Below are 26,288 nucleotides of genomic sequence, written 5' to 3'. Positions count from 1 at the left end.
TGTATCTGTTAACTTGAATTCATTTGTACTTACCTCATAATACCAACCTTGCTGTAATTTACTGTAACTTGAATTCATTTGTACTTACCCCATAATACAAACCTTGCTGTAATTTACTGTAACTTGAATTCATTTGTACTTACCTCATAATACAAACCTTGCAGTAATTTTTCTGTTAACTTGAATTCATTTGTACTTACTTCATAATACAAACCTTGCTGTAATTTATATGTAACTTGAATTCATTTGTACTTACTTCATAATACAAACCTTGCTGAAGTTCATCTGTTTACTACGATTCATTCATACTTACTTCATGATATTATTCATTTGTACTTACTTCATAATACTAACCTTGCTGTAATTTATCTGTTAACTTGAATTCATTTGTACTTACTTCTGTACTTACTTCATAATACAAATCTTGCTGTAATTTATCTGTTAACTTGAATTCATTTGTACTTACTTCATAATACTAACCTTGCTGTAATTGATCTGTTAACTTGAATTAATTTGTACTTACCTCATAATACCAACCTTGCTGTAATTTGTCTGTTAACTTGAATTCATTTGTACTTACTTCATAATATAAACCTTGCTGTAATTTATCTGTGACTTGAATTCATTTGTACTTAGTTCATAATACCAACCTTGCTGTAATTTATCTGTTAACTTGAATTCATTTGTACCTACCTCATAATACAAACCTTGCAGTAATTTATCTGTTAACTTGAATTCATTTGTACTTACCTCATAATACAAACCTTGCAGTAATTTATCTGTTAACTTGAATTCATTTGTACTTACCTCATAATACAAACCTTGCAGTAATTTATCTGTTAACTTGAATTCATTTGTACTTACTTCATAATACCAACCTTGCTGTAATTCATCTGTTAACTTGAATTCATTTTTACTTACCTCATAATACCAACCTTGCTGTAATGTATCTGTTAACTTGAATTCATTTGTACTTACCTCATAATACCAACCTTGCTGTAATTTACTGTAACTTGAATTCATTTGTACTTACCTCATTATACAAACCTTGCTGTAATTTTTCTGTTAACTTGAATTCATTTGTACTTACTTCATAAAACCAACCTTGCTGTAATTCATCTGTTAACTTGAATTCATTTGTACTTACCCCATAATACTAACCTGGCTGTAATTTATCTGTTAACTTGAATTCATTTGTACTCACTTCATAATACCAACCTTGCTGTAATTCATCTGTTAACTTGAATTCATTTGTACTTACCTCATAATACCAACCTTGCTGTAATTTACTGTAACTTGAATTCATTTTTACTTACCTCATAATACCAACCTTGCTGTAATGTATCTGTTAACTTGAATTCATTTGTACTTACCTCATAATACCAACCTTGCTGTAATTTACTGTAACTTGAATTCATTTGTACTTACCCCATAATACAAACCTTGCTGTAATTTACTGTAACTTGAATTCATTTGTACTTACCTCATAATACAAACCTTGCAGTAATTTTTCTGTTAACTTGAATTCATTTGTACTTACTTCATAATACAAACCTTGCTGTAATTTATATGTAACTTGAATTCATTTGTACTTACTTCATAATACAAACCTTGCTGTAATTTATCTGTTAACTTGAATTCATTTGTACTTACTTCATAATACAAACCTTGCTGTAATTTATCTGTTAACTAGAATTCATTTGTACTTACTTCATAATACAAACCTTGCTGTAATTTATCTGTAACTTGAATTCATCTGTACTTACTTCATAATACAAACCTTGCTGTAATGTATCTGTAACTTGAATTCATTCGTACTTACTTCATAATACTAACCTTGCTGTAATTTATCTGTTAACTTGAATTCATTTGTACTTACTTCATAATACAAACCTTGCTGTAATTTATCTGTTAACTAGAATTAATTTGTACTTACTTCATAATACAAACCTTGCTGTAATTTATAACTAGAATTCATTTATACTTACTTCAAAATACAAACCTTGCTGTAATTTATCACTAGAATTCATTTGTACTTACTTCATAATACTATCCTTGCTGTAATGTATTTGTTAACTTGAATTCATTTGTACTTACTTCATAATACTAACCTTGCTGTAATGTATCTGTTAACTTGAATTCATTTGTACTTACTTCATAATACTAACCTTGCTGTAATGTATCTGTTAACTTGAATTCATTTGTACTTACTTCATTATACTAACCTTGCTGTAATTTATCTGTAACTTGAATTCATTTGTACTTACTTCATAAAACAAACCTTGCTGTAATTTATCTGCTAACTTGAATTCATTCGTACTTACTTCATAATACAAACCTTGCTGTCATTTATCTGTTAACTTGAATTCATTCGTACTTACTTCATAATACTAACCTTGCTGTAATTTATCTGTTAACTTAAATTCATTCATACTTACTTCATAATATTAACCTGGCTGTAATTTATGTGTTAACTTGAATTCATTTAAAACTACTTCAAAATATCAGCATTCATTTGTACTTACTTCATAATACTAACCTTGATGTAATTATCTGTAACTTTAATTCATTTGTACTTCTACATGATACCAGAATTTATTTGTTCTTACTTCATAATACCAGAATTAATTTGTACCTACCTCATAATACCAGAATTCATTTGTACTTACTTCATAATACCAGATTTCATTTATACTTACTTCATAATACCAGAATTCATTTGTACTTACTTCATAATACCAAAATTCATTTGTAATTACTTCATAATATCAGAATTCATTTGTAATTACTTCATAATACCATAATTCATTTGTACTTTACTTCAAAATACCAGAATTTATTTGAACTTACTTCATGATACAAACCCTACTGAAATTGATCTGTAAACTTGAATTCATTTGTACTTACGTCATAATACCAACCTTGCTGTTATTTATCTGTTAACTTGAATTCATTCGTACTTACCTCATAATACCAGAACTCAATTATACTTACTTTATAACGACAGAATTCATTTGAACTTACTTCATAATACCAGAATTCATTTGCACTTACTTCATAATACTAGAACTCATTTATACTTACTTCATAATACCAGAACTAAATTATACTTACTTCATAATACCAGAATTCATTTGCATTTACCTCACAATACCAGCCTCCCTGAAATTGATCTGTAATCCTGAATTAATTTATACCTACTTCATAATATCAGAATTCATTTGTACTTAGTTCATAATACCAGAACTCATTTATACTTACTTCATAATACCAGAACTCATTTATACTTACCTCATAATACCATAATTCATTTGTACTTACTTCTTAATTTCAGAATTCATTGGTACTTACTTCATAATACCCGAATTCATTTTTACTTCATAATACCAACCATGCTGTAATTTATCTGAAACTTGAATTTATTTATACTTACTTCATAATTCCAGAACTCATTTCTACTTACCTCTTAATACCATAATTCATTTGTACTTACTTCTTTATATCCGAATTCATTTGTACTAACTTCATAATACCAGAATTCATTTTTACTTCATAATACCAACCATGCTGTAATTTATCTGTAACTTGAATTTATTTATACTTACTTCATAATACCAGAACTCATTTCTGCTTACCTCACAATACCATAATTCATTTGTACTTACTTCGTACTATCAGAATTCATTTGTACTTCATAATACCAATCTTGCTGAAGTTTATATGTTAAATTGGATGCATTTGTTTTTACTTCATAATATCAGCATTCATTTGTACTTACTTCATAATACCATCCTTGCTGATGTTTATCTCTTAACTTGGATTCTTCATTATTGATGTGAGGGAGATGACTAACAGCCAGAATGCTTTCAAATGTCCAACTATCATTACGAATCTGAAAATAGATAATGGTCTATATTATGGTCTATATTATGGTTGTTCCACTTTATATGTTTGTCATTTTGCCTCCGACGAAGATTCTGCTAGGATCGAAAGCTTAGGCCCCTGTTTGACTTTCTGAAAATAGAAAAAACGGACAGAGCAGTTATAGAAAAAGACACATGAATTGGCAGAAGACAAAACATATGAAAAACCCTTGACATTGACAGAGCAGTTTATATAATAAAAGTCTTTTACACTGTTGGTCATGATGCTTGGATATTTTTTGTGGGCTACAGCCACATCATTTTGCTCTGGCTTTGATTTCTAGAATTTGTTTGTCCCTGCTTTCACTTTTAAGTACCTTGACTATATCTTGAATGTTCCACCAGCCATTCCCAGGTATTTGAAAATGAAAGAAAGAAAAAAGAATGTTGTTAAGAGCATGATCGGTTCATCACGGATGGACATTTGATAGATTTTGAAAACTTTGAAGGCTTGTAACAAATTAGGAATAAGATGAACATGGTTCCTTTGTGTTTTATAGTGAAGGGTAGGACAAAGTATGCTGAATGATGAAAAAAGTTTGTTGCCATGGTTACCTACAAACATAGGTAGCCACTAAATGTGCCATATCACGGACGGACATGATAGAAATGTGGTTTTCAGAATTTTTGAACATTTTTATTGTTTCTATCTATTTAGCTTAACTTTGACCAATAATTGTTAATGCAACTTATACTCAGGTATGTTAGCTTCTATGTTCAGCATATTGAATTCTTAACCAATATCAAACTTCTGAGAGAATTGCAAATATTTTCCATCTCGGACGGACATCCCGGACGGACATCACGGACGGACACAATTAAAATACATTGGAAGTACCTTGTAAGAAGTTCTTATTACTTGTTTGGGGGAACAAATGCTATTGTATTGATGATTTGTACATTTTTATATATGATTAAACAATATTAGTTGCACAATCAAGTTGCTACAACTTGATTTAAGTTGTAGCAACATGGTTTCTATGCTAGACACACAAAATAAGGCATATGATTGCTTTTAAACACAGTTCTTTTCAAAATCAATTATCCTAATGCACATTGTCTTCTTTTCAATTTAGAGAATAGTTGGTACCAAATCAACATCCAGTGGATCAATGATCATGTTGATACTTTTTATGATATGCATTCATTTTCGAAGAGCACATATTTTTTTTATGTCCATTAAGTAAATCCATAAGATTCACAGGTTGCTGATCATTATGCTTGTTTGGTGGATCAAGTACGACCACAACACTTGTCCAGGCTCTCTTCAAATTCATCTTTTGTCCATATTAAAGTGGAGACACCCCTTCACATCAACAGTCCTCATGTATTTAGGCCCTGACCAAATCCAAAATTGAAATCAAATACCAATTAAACTTCTAAACACTGCAGTGCAAGCTTTATATGAATTGTATGCATTTTCAGAGTACCAGATCAGCAATTTGCTCAAAATTAGCTCCAAAATGGACTTCAAAAAAAGGAATTCTTTTCACAAGCCTCAAGGACATGATGCCATGTTCTGTTATACCCCTTTCATAAACACAATTATGCGGCTAATAGCAGCTTAATTTGGTCGTAAAATCGTAGTAGGACCAGAGTTATCCGCATTATTTTGATGCTGCTATTATCCGCATAATAGCGGCATCGGGACAAGATTTTGACTTTATGAACGCATTCCAAAGTAATGCGGATAATTGCCATGGTGCGGTCACAAGGTCACCCTTTTCCAACACAGCCGCATCGGAGGGGGTGTGTGTGGTTGCCATGACGATAATCCGCCTTTTTCAGGACGGGCCTCGTAAAAATAATGCGGATAATTTTGGGAGTTTGTGAACGCAATTTTTATTGAATTATCCGCATTACTCTTAGGCGGCTAATTGGAGGATGGGTTTATGAAAAGGGTATTAGAAGCATTGTGAATCCATAGGTTTGTACATGGAAAAAATGATTTTTTTTTTCTGCTTATCAGAATATGCATTCTACTTTCGTCTTTTCCATCACTTTCTGCAAGCTTCAATTGATGAAATATGTAGCTTTTGACTTATTCTTGCTCTATTTCATTTCCTGCTTTTTGGCATACATGTAGCTTCCAACTCTATCTGCATTCCAATTATGTTTAAAAAAAAAATTTACTTACAGCAATTAAGCCCCAATAACAGCCAAAGAAGGATTTCACAAAAATTGTAAAGAGTTGTAGGTTTCCATCCTTTTGAGTTCTGAATAATTCTCAGTACCATTTTTCACTGCAAATTGGAACTAAAATTAAATTCATAATCTGCTCAGTATTTGCTCATTGTCTGTCCGTGATGAATTTAATGTCCGTCTGCGATTATTTTGATTGATTTATAATATGGATAAAATGTATGGATTTTAGCTATATAAATTATGAAATGATGTACAGTGTCTAGTGAGATGCTTCTACACACTTTTATTTTTGTTTCTATTCTGATAAAGAATAAAAAGCTGAATCCATACATATTATCCACATCATAAACTCAATAAAAATGATCACGGACGGACATTAATTTCATCACGGACGGAAATTTCAAAATGGAATGTTAACATCTACCAGAAAAATTTACCTCCCATATTTTTCTACTAATTTATGTTTGATGATAGATTAATGTTCAGAGTACAAGAAAATCCAAACCAAATTGGAATTACTTTGAAAACAATAAAACTAGAGTGAATTGAATTTGAGTGAATTTACATTGTCCGTCCGTGATGAAATTAATGTCCGTCCGTGATCATTTTTGATTGAGATTATGATATGGATAAAATGTATGGATTTCAGCTATGTTCAAATAAAATGATGTACAGTGTTTAGTGAGATACCTCTACACCTTTTTATTTTTTATTTCTATTCTGATAAAAAATAAAAAAACTTTTTATATTTTTTTTCATCACGGACGGAAATTTCAAAATGGAAATGTTCACACCTACCAAAAAAAAGTACTTCCCAATATTTTTTTTCTACTAATTTATGTTTGATAATAGATCAATGTTCAGAGTGCAAGAACATCCAAACCAAATTAGAATAACTTTAAAAACAATAAAACTAGAGAGAATTTAATTTAAGTAAAAATGTCCGTCTGTGATGAGAGGTAATAGCACCCCCACGAATAAAATGGACTATTCCAGTACTTTCGGATTTATCAATCTTCATGAAACTGAGTTCTTTGAAACCTGAGATATCAAAGATTATCTTAAAAGCAATTTTGATAGAAATATCTATAAAAAAAAATTTCACCTCAATGCTAACCCTTAACCGATCATGCTCATAACCCCCACAATGCCCATTTTGGGACCCCCTTTATTTACCAACTGACCAAGGTTCTTCAGTCCTATATCCATGAGGTATAGGGTTGTATTTGTTTTGTAAGTTACCACCCAACTTTGGTTGTAATTGGACCAGCAGTTGCCAAATGATGCATCATAAAACATTTGTGACAGACGGACGCCATCTAGATCCATAAGTATCGCCTTCAACTCCAGTGGGCGACACAACAAGAGATGGCAATAATAAATTACCTCAAGATGATCAGGACTAAGTAGAAGAGCCGGTGTCCTTGTCGTGATATCTAGCTTGACGATATTATCAGGTAATGATGATTGGTCTGTAGCAGCAAGCTTTGTCATTGCAATACCAACAGGCAGCTAAAATATCAAACAATAATAATTTCATTATATACAGCTTAAAGTACATTCTCTTCAAACAACTCTCTTTGAAGCAAACCTGGATTCCAATTTCACCATTTACATATCTTTATTGAAAGGCTACAAGATTATTGAATGACAGAGAAGCAGATAAGAGAATACTACGAATTCTTGACTTGGCACATTCAGAAGTTATGACTCCATACTTTAACTATTTACACTTTTGAAAAAAAATTCCTAAGCTCATATGATAGTTATTTAAATGTGCATTCATTAACAATTAGAGCTTAATTCTGATGAAATGACCACAACGACATTAGACCTACACGTATGCCCTTGTGATCCCAATGTCATATCTGGACCCCGTAACACAAAAAGGTTAGTGATTAATTGCTAATTTGAAAAAAAAATTCTGATTGGTTCATAGTCAGTCTACTGAGCAAAATGCGCATGCAACGATGATCTTAATAGGCCATTTCATTTAGCGATTAATAGCTAACCTTTGTGTTACGGGGCCCAGATCATCTTTTTTCACACATGCATACATATGCCAAGTTTGAAGTTGAACAGTAAAGTGTTTATCGCAAGAATGGAAAGGGATGACCCCAAACTATATAATGCATGTGGTGCGGAGGCCAACCCGGCCCAAATGATAAATATACTTTTAGCCATAATTGCACTCTAAAATAATAAAGAAAAATATGTCTTACCGCAAGAGTATCTCTGATGGTTTTTGATGAGCATAGGAGGGTAGCCCACAGAGCATACATAGCCCCGGACAGATGAAGAGAAGACTGCACTGCTCCTGAAATATCTGAAAAACATAATAGAACCCAATGCTCATGTCTCACTGTATGTATAAGCATCGTAACAAACAAAACTTGCTTACTGTATTTATAAACATCACAGCAAAAAACAAACAACAAACAAACAAACATACACTTATGTCTGACTACACAGTCTTGTATTGGAAAAGTATTAAGCTATGATTGACATTTAGTAATAGATTCTGTGAATCCTCATACAGGTAACTTCATGTAATTAGTACCTCTAGAGAATGAGTAATATTGATCGACTTGGGATATTTTTCGAATTGGAAAATCAATAAGTCAAAGTAACAAAATTGACTTTAGTACACCTACATATTTGATTAAATATTATTTGCAGATGACTTGGTATTCACTTCCTCTCAGCAATATTTCTTTAATTTATAGTCCAGACTATATATGAAAATCTATGCACTGAATATATTATGAATTAAGGATAAAGTAACGACCTACCTTCATCAGATGTGTTAAGCAGGTGAGCTATGGTAAGTACAGCAAACTTAGAGAGATGAGCTGTCATCTGTCCTTCTTCACTCTTATCTTCACCTGTTTGTCATATAACAATTAAAAATTTAATACAATAATCTTGAGTCAGTCAAGTGTGAATGAAAAATAATTAGATGAATTATCTACTGTGCACAAACAAATTAAATTGTCTAACAGTGATCGATCTGATATATATTTCACATTTGAATTATAAGATTTTCAAAAACGTTCAATTTGCATAAGTGCAGTGAGATTATCACTGCACTGTGAGCACTTAAGAACATGTTCCAGTTGTGTGTAACTCTACGAACACCTTTATGAAACACCACCCTAAGATGAATGCTGCACAATATAGACAAATTTCGTGTTGAAGAAAATTGATGCCTGGAGGAGGATTTGAACCCGCGATCCTCTGAATAAGAGTCGGGAATCAGAACCACTAGACCATGATTGTTAGGGCAGTTGACTCACCATCTTCCACCTCTGCTGCAAGGTTGGAGTCAGTTGCCATGGTAACAGAATTGGTCCTGGTTTGTGTTTGCTGAGAATAGCCCAATGAAGTAAGTTGCTGGACAGTATTAGTGATGGCAGACACAGCTTCTGTGAGGTTTTGTTCAATTAGTGCTAAAGATTCAGCAGTGGACTCCAAGTCTAAATCATCGCTGCAATAAACAAAATATCAAAGAAATAAAAGAATTAATCCATTTCTATCGAATAATCATGGAAAACAAGTTGAGACAGGGTCTAAATAATCACTGCAATACCAAATATCAAAGAAATAAACTAAGTTAATCAATTCCTATCAAATAATTATGGAAAACAAATTAAGGCAGATGTCATGCATCATCTCAACTACATGTAACACACATTCTAGGGCATAAAGATTACTGTAAAGCCTCATCTATTTCACAAAACGAAACAGTCTTGAGTCATATTATAATTCAACTCATGACAAGTTAATCTTTTCCTATAAAACACAAACAGGACTATACAGAATATGCTGAAAATATCAAATATTTCAGGATGTAATCGTGCATTCGAATCATTTCTGTTGTGGTTCCTAGACATAATGAAATATGAGGTAAGTATTGAAGTATGATGCTGACCTCTTGGTTTATTTGGAGGTATATCATAAACCATGTGACCTTTGACCTTGGACATTGATATCCCTAAAACTAATCAGATCACTGCCCTTCCTACATGCACAATTGGACCAACTTGTGGACCAAGTGTGAAAATGATCTATCAAATGGTTCTTGAGAGAATGACAACTGGACAGATGGCCAACCCACAACCAATGCCCACTGTGGGTAGAAGCATACAAATATGTGTACATGTACTATACAATCCATACCTACTGGTACTACTGATTCTTATTACATCACCATTTTGGGAGTTACGTGACTTCCATTAAAATGTATGTTCATGTTGGGAAATGACTTGAAAGTACACCTGAACAAAAGACTGGGCTTAAAGGAATACAGCTTGAGACTGATAAAACACACACGGTACTATACAGAATATGCTGAAAATATTAAACGAGACATGTTCTTACACAGAATCACAGTCAAGACCCAGTGCACTTGGAATTGCTCGACTTTGAGGCCTGGATGGAAAAAGGCTGTAAAAGACAAGATAAATATCACTTCGAGATTTTAATAGTACCATACTTAATAGTGGAAGATAAAAAATTGTGGAGAGTTCACTAAGGATTAACTCTAATATTCTTAGGAGTAGCCATTATAGCCCCGCTCGATACCCGTTATTACATGACCATTCCTATAGCAAGATTCTTAGTATGTGGAATATTATATGAAAGGCAGATACATTGGCTTAATGATATTCTTAAGAGCAATAATTATAAAGGATTAAGAAATAAAATAACACATTTGACCGTATCAGTATTAAAAAATTGGTCAAGATTATACAAATGGTCATGGTAATTCAATATATTCAAGCATCGTGAACAATAAATAATAAATGCAGCACTTTTAAAGCATCAATGATCTACTGAGCTTTTCTAAGACTCAAGAACAGTTAATATAAATATGTCTTTATGCAGTGGAGATTCTACATTACCTTGCCATGTCCGTAGAATCATTGGTTCTATATCCAGCCCTACTGACCGGCCTACTACCGATCCTCGTCATGGGGCGATGGTCTAATTGACCACTCTGCTGAGTAGATAGAATAGTATTGAGCCAGAAGTTGACCAGACCATTGAGAAGTTTGACCACTGCAGCTACAGTATCAGCAGTCAGAAGACCTGATCTGTAGTGATCTGATATAAAAAATGATTATATGATAATTGTTTTTTTATTTCAAGCATATGAGAGTCTTACCAAAATAGGGAGTTGTAGATTGTGTTGAGAAGTAATGCATTCCAGTCAACATGACTTAGCACAGTCAAGTGGGCTTATTGACTACAGATCTTTGAGATTGCTATTGATGCATACGGTCTACCTGTAATGTCACACATGTATGCAAAAATCGGTGGATGCAAATTCCCAATTTTGACAGTGGAAAAGGGAGAGAGAATGTGGCGCAAGCCGTATGCCAAGTGCCCCAAGATAACATCACTACATAGCAGACACAATATTGTCAAGCAAATCGTGAACAACCTATGACTGTATAGGACTAAATGAATACAGATAGCAGATTTCAGGATTGTCTTTATTTTCTTTACAAACAATACAGGACAATATCTAGAACATTACTACAACCCTCAATACTTTCAGTGTTGCATGTGAGTGGGCCACAGAAAGAGGTTCTGACTTAACCATACATTGCTAGAACCATTAATACTTTCAGTGCTGTATGAGATTGGGGGCACAGAAAGAAATTCCAACTTACCATACATTGCTAGAACCCTTAATACTTTCAGTGCAGCATGGAAATGGGACACAGATAGAAGTTCTGGCTTATCATACATTGCTAGAACCCATAATATTTTCAAAGGTATATGAGAATGGGCCAAGAGAGAGGTTCTGACTTACCATACATCGCTAGAACCCTTAATATTTTCAGCGATGAGAGGTTCTGACTTACCATACATTGCTAGAACCCTCACACTTTCAGTGCTGTGTGAGAATGGGCTATAAAACGAGGTTCTAACTTACCATACATTGCTAGAACCCTTAATACTTTCAGTATTGCATGGAAATGGGCTTCAGAAAGAGGTTCTGACTTACCATACATTGCTAGAACCCATAATACTTTCAGAGCAGCATGAGATTAGGACCCAGAAAGAGGATCTGACTTAACATACATTGCTAAAACCCTTAATACTTTCAGTGCAGCATAGGAATGGGCTTCTGACTTACCATACATTGCTAGAACTGTTACTACTTTAAGAAAGAGAAAGGGAAGAGAAAGAGGTTGTTGACTTACCATACATTGCTAGAACCCTTAACACTTTCAGTGCTGCATGAGAATGGGCCACAGAGAGAGGTTCTGATTTAAGCTGATCCATACCTTGCTGAGCAAAATAACTACAAGAAAGTCAGAAGAAGAAAAAAAAAGCTGTGCATTATTTTTAGGGCCCCCTTTGTGTCTCTAATTCTGTTCATGTTACTTCAAAGCCTTGTTAACAATCCCATTCAAGACTCCAACCTTGAAACAATCCCCATCTCTCCCTTTTAAAATTTCCTGTCTAGCTTGAAACATAAATATACTTTGATGGAAATGCAAAGTGATCAAACATTATCCTTTATCAGGTTTAGAAATCAAGGTTTATTTCATCTGCCTCAGAAACGTACTTTCATCAAAGAAGTTTGCTCTCCCTTAAACTCTATCAAGGTGTATGAAATAACTGCCCTATTCATAACACTCCCGGACTATATGAGCAGGAAAAATCCCCATACTATCAATGTGTATCAGTGTGTTTCAAAATGTTCAAATTTATGACATTAAATTTCCAAGAAGAAAACGAGTTGAACTCACCTGACCATTGCAACAAGCTGGTGTACAACAGCTTGGCACTCTAGAATCAGGGTTTTCTGTGATTCATGCCTCACTAACACCTCAAGTAGTTCAAGATCAGAGACACGATTGATAGGGCTATTAGCTGGTACTCCCATGATACGATGGAGTAGAGGTAGAAGGATCAGCCCACGTATCCGTTGATTCACAACCAATGCTGTGTTGGATAAGAAGATTAATATCATCATGCTTGTATCTAGCAGGGATGTGGTCGAGGCCGGCCTTGGCAAGATTTTGCCGCCCTTGGCCTCGGCCCGAGTGCAAAGTCTACGAATATGAATATCAAAAAATCATATTTTTAATCATACCCCCAGGTAAAGTAAGTTTGAAAAAATTTAGTAATATTTGGAATGTCAAACTCACCTCCTGAGACCTGAAGCTGAACAGCAATTGTTTCACGGTTCTTTGAAATATGCATAACATCCAGCAGACCATGGGCATCTACCATAGCTACTATACAGCATGACAGACCACGATCCAAGTCTAATGGGTCACATGTCACCACTCCTGAATGGGTATAATTCTTGAAATGTAGACGATTCTCAAGAGCTAAGTGTAAAAGAAAAAAAAATGACATCAAAGTGCCTTTTTAATGGTAACGATTTATAACATGTATATGAGGCACTGGGGACCGTTTCATGAAATTTGTTGGCACTGACAAGTTGACTTTCTCCGACAGTTACCATAGTAACAGTCTGAGGCAAGTGCCTCTCAGCCAATCAAAATGAAGGATTTCTTTGAAATTGTCAGCGCTGACAATTTAGTCAGTGCTGACAACCTTCATGAAACACCTCCCTGATTGTCTTGTTGCCTATTTAGTGGTGAAAAATATATTACCCCTGCTTCTATGCTGCATGAATATTCAATTATCGAATGGACTGCACAGGCTTCTATCAACTAAAAGAAAACAAGAAAATGTCCCCTTTTTTTTCAAATTTTAATTGTCATAGAAAAATAATCGCTGTTGATGAAGGTGATGGGCAAACCATCACTTGTGAGGCAAGCTGGATTTAGATATTTCCCAAAGCAAAGCTGAGGAAAGATAGCGAGTACATCCAAGGGAGTGATAGATTGCCTCGTCACCTGAAATCCTGAGGTGATTATATGCTTGAAATTCCATAACGGGAACCGTTATAAAAGGAGAAACTAATATTTGTACTTTTCTACAAGAAGGTCGGATAGACGGTTTAGCGTGAGGGTAGGCACATGGATCGTGGGTATTTTATCATGTTTTGAGTTGGCTGGTCAGAGGGGAACGGTACGACCAAAGAAGGCATGAAAGAAACAAGTGTTGGAGGAGATTAGGAGGGTTGGGTTGAGGTAGATGCACCTGATAAAGTGGAGGGAGGGGGTGAGGGTGTTTCTATGAGTGTGAGGTGAATTCGGCCACCCCAGTAGTCAGGGACTAAAACTGGATTAAAACCTGGATGACTGACATTATTTATAGATAGATAGATAGATAAATGGTATTTATTAAAATTCTCCACAAATCGCAGTTAACAAACTGACTAGCATGTGAATTACAAAGTTAAAAATACAAGTATACATTTCATTGAATAAATTTTACAATACAAATTATACAACATTCAAGTGTGCAAAGTAGACAATATACTGTATACCATTGATCTTATGATTCAATTAAAACTATTAAACTTACATTCATGCATAATTGTATATTGTCAGGATCAAAAAAGATTTTTTAAAAGGAGAAGGCAAGGAAAGAGTACAGGGTTAGAGAAGTTAGATAGAAAAAAGAAGAAGAAAAATCATTAGGGAGGGTAAAATCGATCCTGACAAGAACATGTAAATCTTACCTCTTAAACAGAGAGGAGCTTGTGGTCCGTTGAGTGTGATGACCACCATATTGCATTCACATGTTCTCTTTGACTGTTGATCTAGCAGCGGTATACTTGATAGCTTCCTCGTGATGAAAGGAAGATCATTTTCCATGGTGGGTGTGTAATGCCAAGCCTCAAGTTTCTTAGCTATGAGAGTCTCCCACATTACTACGTTGATCTAAAGATAAAGTATGATATAATGATGATCATCAGAATATTAATAATTTGAATTCTGCATCATCACTAGTGCTGGTCGATATCTGATTACAATGTTAGTCGATTATCGCCAGCAAAATATCGCTGATGACACGATATATCGCAGAGTCTGAAAATTCATTATATACGTTCATCATGAGCTTCAATTCCATGAGAGCAGGAAAGGGGGAAATGAAAGTAAGGGTTTCATTGGTGCTTGTCTATGAAAAGCAGGCATTTGAGAACATTTCAAAGTTCTAAATTGGTTTATAGCAATACAGAGCAGCATTTTTGGTCAATGAATAGTGATTAAGTTTAATAATTGACAATATATTGGTCATAACACGTGTTACCACAATTTATCAACCAAATCATAAAACAATTATCAAATATTCAATATTTGTGTTTCAATATCGCATAATTTTGATATCGAAATATCGCCCACACTAATCATCACCATCCTCATAGTATCCTTAATCTTGACTGACCACTCTCAGCATATAAGATTACAACAAGCAAATTTGATAAAGGGGAATTTCCCTCGTCTGACGATAAGTTAGTTTTAATAAAGGCGGAAAAAAAATAGAGAAAAATGTTGGTGATAGTTTGATTCAAATCCATCGATGAATAAGACAGCTAAGAAATTTTATACATAGCTGAGCCATTGGTAGTACAGTTGATACATATACTTGACGACACACAACAGAATGCAATCAAGCTTAAAAATCACTGTATGATCAATTACCAAACATGTTGTGATACAGGGTCCTTAGCCAAATTACAGTAAGGATGATAAAGAAATGTTATTACAAACCCCAGTATGTGGCAGCTGCATAGACTTCTTCTCCATGATAACATTAGAGGTATCCTTCTCACATTGGACATGCACATGAATGGGTTCATCTGAAAAAAGTGATATATGACAAAATAGAAAGTTGATGGGAGTATTATACGAATAGTGCACATTGTACATACATGTACACATAAATGGGTTCATCTGGAAAAGTAATATATGTCAAAATATAACTTTGAAGGGAATATATCACAGATATCACCCATTGTACTTACACATGAATGGATTCATCTGAAAAAGTGATATATGACAAAATAGAACTTTGATGGGAGTATTACACAGATAGTGCACATTGTATATACACATAAATGGGTTCATCTGAAAAGTGGTATATAACAAAATAGAATATTGCCTGCATACAAGACATTTGGTCTCGTTACCTGAAATTACAATCATCCAATTACCTGAAATTGTGTAAGTTTTTAGAAATAGACAAGCAGAGACAAATTTTCTCAACAGAATACAATCTTTAAAAAAAATATTATTATTTTTTTGAAGAAAATCTAACTTTATGATGAAAAATGTAATACCGTAATTAGGTTGCAAAATCTGTAAGACTTAAGGCAAAAGCAGAAAGGTTAGCAGCTTTGTGTTGACCTTGTTGCTATCAACAGAGTGGTGCTAATAGTGATACATATATGAATTTTGGCATGAAACAGAATTTGCATTAAACTTGTATGATATCATATTTTAAAAGAGCAATTTGGGGTTCGACATGCACTTGCAGAATATTGTGTATTTGGTCTCAAATGTTGTACAAAACTATAGGGAAAAAATTCACAACATGTTGTGATAAAGTGTTTTTCATCTTATGGATTTATCGTGAAAATGTCAAGGGGGATACGTAAGCTCCTCCCCCAGGCTATATAGGATAAAAGGGTTATATGGTGACTTGTCTTACCTAATACTGCCATCATGACAAGTGTTTTAGCAGCCATAGTATTAATCTGACCATTTTCATGGTCACCTAATGAAAGTTCAATCAGAGTCTTTAATCCTCCTGAACTCAATATCTCTCCTTTCACTGAATCTGAAATAAACATGAACCAAAATCAAAGGATCAGGCCAGGATATACTTTTCTCTAAACAAATTTGTTAGTTAAAAATTTAAAATGCAGTTGAAATTAGTTATGAAACATATTCTTCTTCTTCCGCACTCAGTTAAATTGGAGGAGAGACCCTGAGGGTCAGTTAGTGATACCTTTATAATCGTACACACTGTCAGTTAGTGACACCTTTATAATCACACACAAGGTCAGTTATTGATAACTTTGTAATCACACACAGTCTGTTAGTGATACCATTGTAATCAAACACATTATCAGTTAGTAATACCTTCATAATCATACACATGGTCAGTTACTGATACATTTGCAATGATACAAATAGTCAGTTAGTGATACCTTTATAATCAAACACACAGTCAGTTAGTGATACCTTTGTAATCACAAACAAAGTCAGTGACACCTCTGTAATCACACACACAGTCAGTTAGTGGTACCTTTGTAATCCCACACAAAGTCTGTCAGTGATACCTTTGTAATCCTAAACATGGTCAGCTAGTGATACCTTTATAAACACACACACGGTCAGAAGGTGATACCTTATAATCACACACACAGTGAGTTAGTGATACCTCAGTACTCACCAACACGGTCAGTCAGTGATACCTTTGATATCATACACATGGTCAGTTAATGATACCTTTGATACCTCTGTAATTATACACACAGACAATTAGTGATACCTCTGTAATTATACACACAGACAGTTAGTGATACCTTTGTAATCACATACACCGTTAGTTACCGGTATTGAAAAGTTTGTAATCACACATGGTCAGTTAGTGGAACCTTCGTAATCCCAAACAAAGTCTGTCAGTGATACCATTGATATCATACACACAGACAGTTAGTGATACCTCTGTAATTATATACACGGACAGTTATTTATACCTTTGTAATCACATACATGGTCGGTTTTTGACACCTTTGTAATCACAAATGTTCAGTCAGTGATACCAGTGTAATCACACACACGGTCAGTTAATGATACCTTTGATATCACACACACAGCCAGTTATTGATACCTCTGTAATTATACACACAGACATTTAGTGATACCTCTGTAATTATACACACGGTCAGTTAGTTATACCTTTGTAATCACAAATGGTCAATTAGTGATACCTTTGTAATTATACACACGGTCAGTTAGTATTACCATTGTAATCATACACACTGTCAGTTAGTACTACCTTTGTAATCATACACAGTTCAGTCAATGATACCTATGTAATCACACACACGGTCACTTAATGATACCTTTGATATCATACACACAGCCAGTTATTGATACCTCTGTAATTATACACACAGACATTTAGTGATACCTCTGTAATTATACACACGGTCAGTTAGTTATAACTTTGTAATCACAAATGGTCAATTAGTGATACCTTTGTAATCACACACACACACGGTTAGTTATTGACACCTTGGTAATAATACACAGTCAGTTAGTACTACCTTTTTAATCACACACGGTTAGTTTGTGACAACTTTATAATCATACACACGGTAAGTTTGTATTACTTTTGTAATAACACACAGTTAGTTTGTCACCCCTTTGTATCACACACGTTCAGTTAGTGACACCTCTGTAATTATTCACAGGGCCAGTTAGTATTACCGTTGTAATCACACACATGGTTAGTTAGTGACACCTTTGTAATAATACACATGATCAGTTAGTATTAGCTTTGTAATAACACGCACAGTTAGTTTGTGACACTTTTGTATCACACACGTTCAGTTAGTGACACCTCAGTAATTATACACATGGACAGTTATTGATACCTTTGCACTCACACACACGGATAGTTGGTGATACCTTTGTAATTATACACAGGGTCAGTTAGTATTACCGTTGTAATCACACACATGGTTATTCAGTGACACCTTTGTAATAATACACATGATCAGTTAGTATTAGCTTTGTAATAACACACACAGTTAGTTTGTGACATTTTGTATCACACACGTTCAGTTAGTGACACCTCTGTAATTATATACATGGATAATTAGTGATACCTTTGCACTCACACACATGGTTAGTTAGTGATACCTTTGTAATAATACACACAGACAGTTAGTGATACCTTTGTAATAATACACATTTGTCAGTTAGTGATATTTTTGTAATCATATACACGGTTAGTTACCGGTATTGACAAGTTTGTAATCACACATGGTTATTAGTGGTACCTTTGTAATCCCAAACAAAGTCTGTCAGTGATACTTTGATATCATACACACGGCCAGTTAGTGATACCTCTGTAATCATACACACGGACAGTTAGTTATACATTTGTAATTACACACATGGTCAGTTTTTGACACCTTTGTAATCACAAATGGTCAGTTAGTGATACCTTTATATACATGTATCACACACACCGTTGGTTGTTAGTGATACCTTTGTATATCACACACGGTTGGTTGTTAGTAAAACCTTTGTATATCACACACGGTTGGTTGTTAGTAATACCCTTTTTATATCACACACACAGTTGGTTGTTAGCGATACCTCTGTATATCACACACACGGTTGGTTAGTGACACCTTGGTAATAATACACACTGTCAGTTAGTACTACCTTTTTAATCACAAACACGGTTAGTTTGTGACACTCTATAATCATACACACGGTCAGTTAGTGATACCGCTGTAATTTCACACATGGGCAGTTAGTAATACCTAATTTGTAATCCCACACACAGTCATCTAGTGATACCTTTGTAATAATACACACAGTCAGTTAGTATTACGTTTGTAATCACACACACAGTTAGTTTGTGACACCTTTGTATAACACACATTCAGTTAGTAAAACCTCTGTAATTATACACACGGTCAGTATTAACTTTGTAATCACACCACGGTTAGTTTGTGACATCTTTGTAGTCACACACATTCAGTCAGTGATACCTCTGTAATTATACACATGGTCAGTTAGTAATACCTTTGTAATCACACACACACAGTGTAATCATACATAGTCAGTTAGTGATACCTTTGTAATCCCACATACGGTAGGTTAGTGACACCATTGTCATCATACACGGTCAGTTAGTGGTACCTTTTTAATCCCACACACGGTCAGTAAGTGATACCTTTATAAACACACACAGTCAGTAAGTGATACCTTATAATCATACACACGGTGAGTTAGTGATACCTCCATACTCACACACACGGTCAGTTAGTAATACCTTTTTAATCATACACAGTTCAGTCAGTGATACCTATGTAATCACACACACGGTCAGTTAATGATACCTTTGATATCACACACACACAGCCAGTTATTGATACCTCTGTAATTATACACACAGACATTTAGTGATACCTCTGTAATTATACACACGGTCAGTTAGTTATACCTTTGTAATCACAAATGGTCAATTAGTGATACCTTTTTAATCACACACACACACGGTTAGTTATTAACACCTTCGTAATAATACACAGTCAGTTGGTACTACCTTTTTAATCACACACACGGTTAGTTTGTGACAACTTTATAATCCTACACACGGTAAGTTTGTATTACTTTTGTAATAACACACAGTTAGTTTGTCACCCCTTTGTATCACACACATTCAGTTAGTGACACCTCTATAATTATACACAGGGTCAGTTAGTATTACCGTTGTAATCACACACATGGTTAGTTAGTGACACCTTTGTAATAATACACATGATCAGTTAGTATTAGCTTTGTAATAACACACAGTTAGTTTGTGACACCTTTGCAATCACGCACACGGTCAGTTAGTGATACCTTTGTAATAATACACATTTGTCAGTGATACCTTTGTAATCATATACATGGTTAGTTACCGGTATTGACAAGTTTGTAATCACACATGGTCAGTTAGTGGTACCTTCGTAATCCCACACAAAGTCTGTCAGTCATACTTTGATATCATACACACGACCAGTTAGTGATACTTCTGTAATCATACACACGGACAGTTAGTTATACCTTTGTAATTACACACATGGTCGGTTTTTGACACCTTTGTAATCACAAATGGTCAGTTAGTGATACCTTTATATATCACACACACGGTTGGTTGTTAGTGATACCTTTGTATATCACACACACAGTTGGTTGTTAGCGATACCTTTGTATATCACACACACACGGACAGTTAGTGACACCTTTGTAATAATACACACTGTCAGTTAGTATTGTGTTTGTAATCACACACACAGTTAGTTTGTGACACCTTTGTATAACACACCTTCAGTTAGTAAAACCTCTGTAATTATACACACGGTCAGTTAGTATTACCTTTGTAATCACACACACAGTGTAATCATACATGGTCAATTAGTGATACCTTTGTAATTACACACACAGCCTGTCAGTGATACCTTTATAAACACACACACAGTCAGTAAGTGATACCTTACAGGCGTGCGCCTGTAATCCAAGCTGTGGGAAGCTGTGGGGAAGTTACAAATTGATGCAGAGGTTCGAGGTTCATGTCTTTCGGATGGTGACGTTAAAGGTCGGTCCCAGACGTAAATAATCATATCTGATTGATACATGTCTGACAAAACTCAAATACACACACACATATAAGTGATACCTTATAATCACACACACAGTCAGTTAGTGATACCTTTGTAATCATACACATGTTCAATCAGTGATACCTATGTAATCACACACATGGTCAGTTAATGATAACTCAGTAATCACAAACACGGTCAACTAAATGATAGGTAAGTTTTTACCTGATGTCATGGCTAGATTGAGAAGCAACGCAGAGGCCCAGAACACCAGGTCCGGGTCATGAGATTGGGCCAGGCCAAGTATCATGTCTAAGGCCCCAGCCCGGACCAGGCAATGGGGAAGATGTTCACACCCACAGAAGAGCCCTAGAGTCTCTGCCAGGAGGCGTATCATGACATTATCACGGGTGTTAGACAGAGAGAGTAATGACTTGATCAGGATATCATTGGTGTACTCAAGCAGGGCCTCTAATGTTTGTCGACCTGCAGAAATAAGAGAACAGAGATAGATTAGTTAATAATAATAATAATAATAATAGGCATTTATATAGCGCCATCTATCTAGAAATATTCCATTCCGAGGCGCATTGTTATCATCATTATTACCCCGGCTTTAGCTCGAGCTGCCTTTCAGCGCTCATGCATCCAAGGAATTAATCCTCACCTGGGTTGAGTGCAGCACAATGTGGATAAATTTCTTGCTGAAGGAAATTAAGCCATGGCTGGGATTCGAACTCACGACCCTCTGTTTCAAAGTCAGAAGACTTATCCACTGGGCCACAATGCTCCACAATCTATATCTAGTTACATATACAATTGCATAAAAAAAGAATACCCCCACCCTCACCAAACAATGCCAACAACAAAAAGACCTGTATCCTGAAGTCTAGTTTAAATTAGGCCATGGTCTCAAAACTTTGTTTACATTGTTATGTTTCTGATGGGTTTATTTTGTTCCATGCTTTCTCCTCCTGTTTTAGTCAAAAAGCTCTGAAATTTTTTTCCTGGGCAGAACTGTGCATGCTCAATCTTCCATTGAGCATGTGGAGTTCTGCCCAGGAAAAAAGAAGTGAAATATTATTAAGTTCTATAACATGAACTCCATTTGATCAATCATTGATTTAGAATACTTATGAATATTCATGAGGGATATCATTTCTATGATGTATTGACAATTCTTTTCTCTCTCTTTGGCAATGTATTATCTTTACTTCCTGAATAAAATGATGATTATAAGAATAATTATACCAATGATTATACCAATAATTATACCATATTGATTGCAAATGAAGGAATCAGTAGTTTTCAAAACAAGTGTTTCAAAAGCATAATTTTCTATAACTTGATTAATGAAATTTAAACTTACCCATCATTGCTAGATCATGAACGAGAACCAAGGCCCAATGTACGACATCTTTGTTTCCACTCGCAAAACACGTAGGTAAGTGACCTATCAATGCCTTGTTCTTCATTAGCTCTCTTGCAAACAAATCTATCACATATAACAAAAGAAGATAATAAAAACAAAGATATTCTTTCCATTTAATTACTTCTAAGTTTTAAATTACACCCATCAAAAAAAAAAAAAAACGACAAACAAACCTAAAACTTAATTATATATTGTAAGCATGCTGCACAATAGGAAACTGCACCCAAAGGATAGTATAGCGTTCATCACAGTGGTCGGCGTACACTTTGCTTATTATGTGACGTCATCCAATCATGATCGCAAGACGATTCATGAATGAAAATATAGCATTTGCAATGCAAGCCTCCCTGTGCCTAGCACAACATTCAAAACATTCAAAACAAGGCTGCAATTCTCTATCACCTCGTTCTAAAATAAACATAGAATTTTACTTTTGTATATTTGATATGACTTATGAGAGGTATTTTTGGACGATCTGTTTACTTACCGCACAGGCAAGCGTATTTCAATTACTTCTTGCTTTTACGTCTAAATCATACAAAATAGCGTCAGTTTTGCACTGTATTCATTAGTGCTTACTGAGTCTATTGCAACATGTATAAAGTCAATTGAGTGCGAGGTTTCGGAGCATCGCATGGATATGCATAAAATTCCAGAATCTCAATAATTTACAATCGATACTTAAGTGATCCAATCACAAGCCACGACCATTTCGTGTGTGGAAAAGGTGGCCGGATATCATTATTGCTATCGATACATTCACATGCCTTTTGCACAAATTATTTGGGTGATTATGTAATAATAACATGATATGCACAATGAACCAATTAGCGGTCTCTAATTGCTGTGTGGAGCTTGGCTATCCAATGAACACAGTCAATGGGCAAGTTGGCATTTTGCATGGAGAGCATAACTATTTATTTTATCTTGTAAAGCTCTTTGGTCATGTCAATGCAGAAAAGCGCCATATAAATGATACAATGTATGTATGTATTCATCAGGCAGGCAATCATTAAATAAAACAAAACTACATTTTACTTTCAAATTTGCTATAAAATTTCTTACCATTTCTGAGAGCAAGGAAAGCAAATATCCTAAGAATGAGCCTTTGGACCGCTGCTTCACTAGCCATCAGTGTGACCTGAAGGTTCGTAATCAGACACGGTAATTCACACAGCTCTTTCCTACAAACATCTGGAGAATAAAAACAAATACATTAACACTCATAAACTGAGTTTCACTTTAACATGTGAATAGAAAAAACAAATTCATGTACAAGCCGTTATTCATGCTAATTGCTGTTGAGGCGCAATTTACCAACCTACTAAAAACTAATGGCATGCTTGTCAAGCAATTCCTAATTCCCAAAAAGCAAAACATAGCTATCTATGATATGTAGTGTGTGGGTGTGTGCGTATATGTAATTTGAGTTTTCACAAACATGTATCAAGCAGATATGATCATTTACATCTGGGGCTAATCAAGGGCTTGATCCTTAAACCTCTTCATCAATTATTAAAGGACAAGTCCATCCCAACAAAAATTTCATCAAAATCGGACGTAAAATAAGAAAATTATGACATTTCAAAGTTTTCCTTAATTTCACAAAACATTTATATGCACATCCTGGTGGGTATGTAAATGAGGAGACTGATGACGTCATCCACTCACTATTTCTTTTGTATTTTATTGTATGAAATAGGGAATATTCTATTTTTCTCCTCATTGACAAGTGAAACAACGATTAATTACTCCCTGAACATATGGAATGAGCATTGTTTACTACTATATGATTCAGTCAAGTTGGTCCTTATTGTCAAATCTATTAAAAATGAAATTTTGTATAATTCAAACAATAAAAAACAAAAGAAATAGTAAGGGACATCATTGAGTGTCTCATTTGAGTTGTGCATATCACTATATTGTGAAAAATAAGCAAAACTATAAAATGCCATAACTTTCTTATTTTACTACCGATTTTGATGAAATTTTCAGTGTTTTGCTAATTTGATTTTTCTCTATTTATTCAAGTCAACATTTTTTGGGGGTGGACTTGACCTTTAACTTTTCCCATGTACCTTGGATTGCAAGTGCACACCACAACACCCATTTAAAGCTCTTGCGTAGTCACAAACACGTGATATTCAATGTACATTAAGTTAAATTGAAAAAGTGGGTTAGATAAAGCTTGCTAGAATTGCACCATTTTCCTTTTCAAACAAGGCAGAGCCTAAATTTAATCTTTGAATGTATTTTAAGTATAGCAATATAAATGATCATTTACTGACTGTGTTTTTTCTTGAAATTCTTTGATTTTGGGCATTTGATGGACTGTATAAATATACTTACTGTGAACAGCAAACTCATGTAGCAAAGCCACAGACCAGAACGATACTTCTACATCCTCTGACTTGGTAGAGACAACCATAGGAATAAGAATGTCTTGCTTTCCAATCTCATGGATCAACACACTGGAATCTATGGTTCAGAGAAAGATTATATCATTAATTTTTAACTATAAACTATTATGTTAGAGACACATTTACTCCTGCGACATTTGCTTTGGCCTTATCTAAGAGGGCATAGGGTTCGAGTTAGGATTGTAATAGAGTTTTTGGTAAAGAATAATGTTAAGATAAGGATTGGGGTTTTTTAGTAATGGAGGTTAGATATTATTTTTGGCTAAACGTGCAGATTTCCATTGGAGCAATTGCTGCCAAAGCATATATGTCATAGAATCATTATGTTTACCATCAGAATATGTCATTTTACAATGAATTAAAGGAGAATGAAACATATGAAACCATTTCATTTACATAAAAGCACACAAATCAAAGAAATAAATAAATGAGAAGAATGTTGAGATTACAAATACTATGTATATCATCCAAGAGGCAATGCATCTAAGATGTGTGATGTCATTCATTTTGCACATATTTCACTTTTTTTGTTTGTTTGTTTTATACAGGCTATTGAGAGATCAGTTGCTATTTCATGGAAAATAGGAGGACAATATTGGGTCAATTAATTTGAAACTGCTTGTCCATTTATTTAAAACATTTTCATTGACCTTATTCTTTCATTTTACTTTTCTGTTTTTACACAGGCTACCTTGTTCCATGAGTTTCATTCTCCTTTAATGTTTAAAGCAGGGGTTGTTTGGGGTGAGGCGAATGGCAAGCTGGGGAGCATTTCATCAACATTATTCATCTGACAAGTTGTCGGGGCCCTGTCTTACAAAGAGCTACGATTGATCCAATCAATCGTAACTTTATGGAAATCCATCAGTGACATAATTTTTGCTACAGAAAATTTGCACAATGTCCTTGGTAAACAAAGAGAAGCACACTGAATTTCCAAGAAAACAATGAATGCATGACTATACATCATAGTTAGAGAATAAATTGAAAAAAACCTGCACAAGAGATGTTGACATTACTGGCCGTCCATAGTTGTGATTGATTGGATCAATCGCAACTCTTTGTAAGACAGGGCCCTGGTGGGTGTTTCA

General features: G+C 34.5%; 1 protein-coding gene across 1 annotated transcript in view; it reads right to left on the bottom strand.

Moving 5' to 3' along the window:
* The window catches only part of LOC129272528 (uncharacterized), a 50,407-nt gene that overhangs the window by 17,571 nt on the left and 6,548 nt on the right, over positions 1-26,288 (bottom strand). The window contains exons 7-23 of the mRNA XM_064107896.1: positions 25,127-25,255; positions 23,843-23,971; positions 22,715-22,840; positions 21,571-21,831; positions 16,662-16,790; positions 15,722-15,810; positions 14,689-14,890; positions 13,238-13,423; positions 12,836-13,031; positions 12,284-12,384; positions 10,973-11,174; positions 10,449-10,514; positions 9,365-9,555; positions 8,861-8,953; positions 8,291-8,394; positions 7,455-7,580; positions 3,779-3,892 (exon numbers count right to left, since the gene is read on the bottom strand). Of these exons, the coding sequence (XP_063963966.1) occupies positions 3,779-3,892; positions 7,455-7,580; positions 8,291-8,394; positions 8,861-8,953; positions 9,365-9,555; positions 10,449-10,514; positions 10,973-11,174; positions 12,284-12,384; positions 12,836-13,031; positions 13,238-13,423; positions 14,689-14,890; positions 15,722-15,810; positions 16,662-16,790; positions 21,571-21,831; positions 22,715-22,840; positions 23,843-23,971; positions 25,127-25,255 (2,444 nt within the window). The remainder of the gene's footprint in view (positions 1-3,778; positions 3,893-7,454; positions 7,581-8,290; positions 8,395-8,860; positions 8,954-9,364; positions 9,556-10,448; positions 10,515-10,972; positions 11,175-12,283; positions 12,385-12,835; positions 13,032-13,237; positions 13,424-14,688; positions 14,891-15,721; positions 15,811-16,661; positions 16,791-21,570; positions 21,832-22,714; positions 22,841-23,842; positions 23,972-25,126; positions 25,256-26,288) is intronic.

The sequence above is a fragment of the Lytechinus pictus genome, chromosome 12 (genome assembly GCF_037042905.1).
Source record: "Lytechinus pictus isolate F3 Inbred chromosome 12, Lp3.0, whole genome shotgun sequence".
Taxonomy (NCBI): Eukaryota; Metazoa; Echinodermata; class Echinoidea; order Temnopleuroida; family Toxopneustidae; genus Lytechinus; species Lytechinus pictus.
Note: the sequence above shows the minus strand (reverse complement) of the source record. Positions and strands in the feature narration are given on the sequence as shown.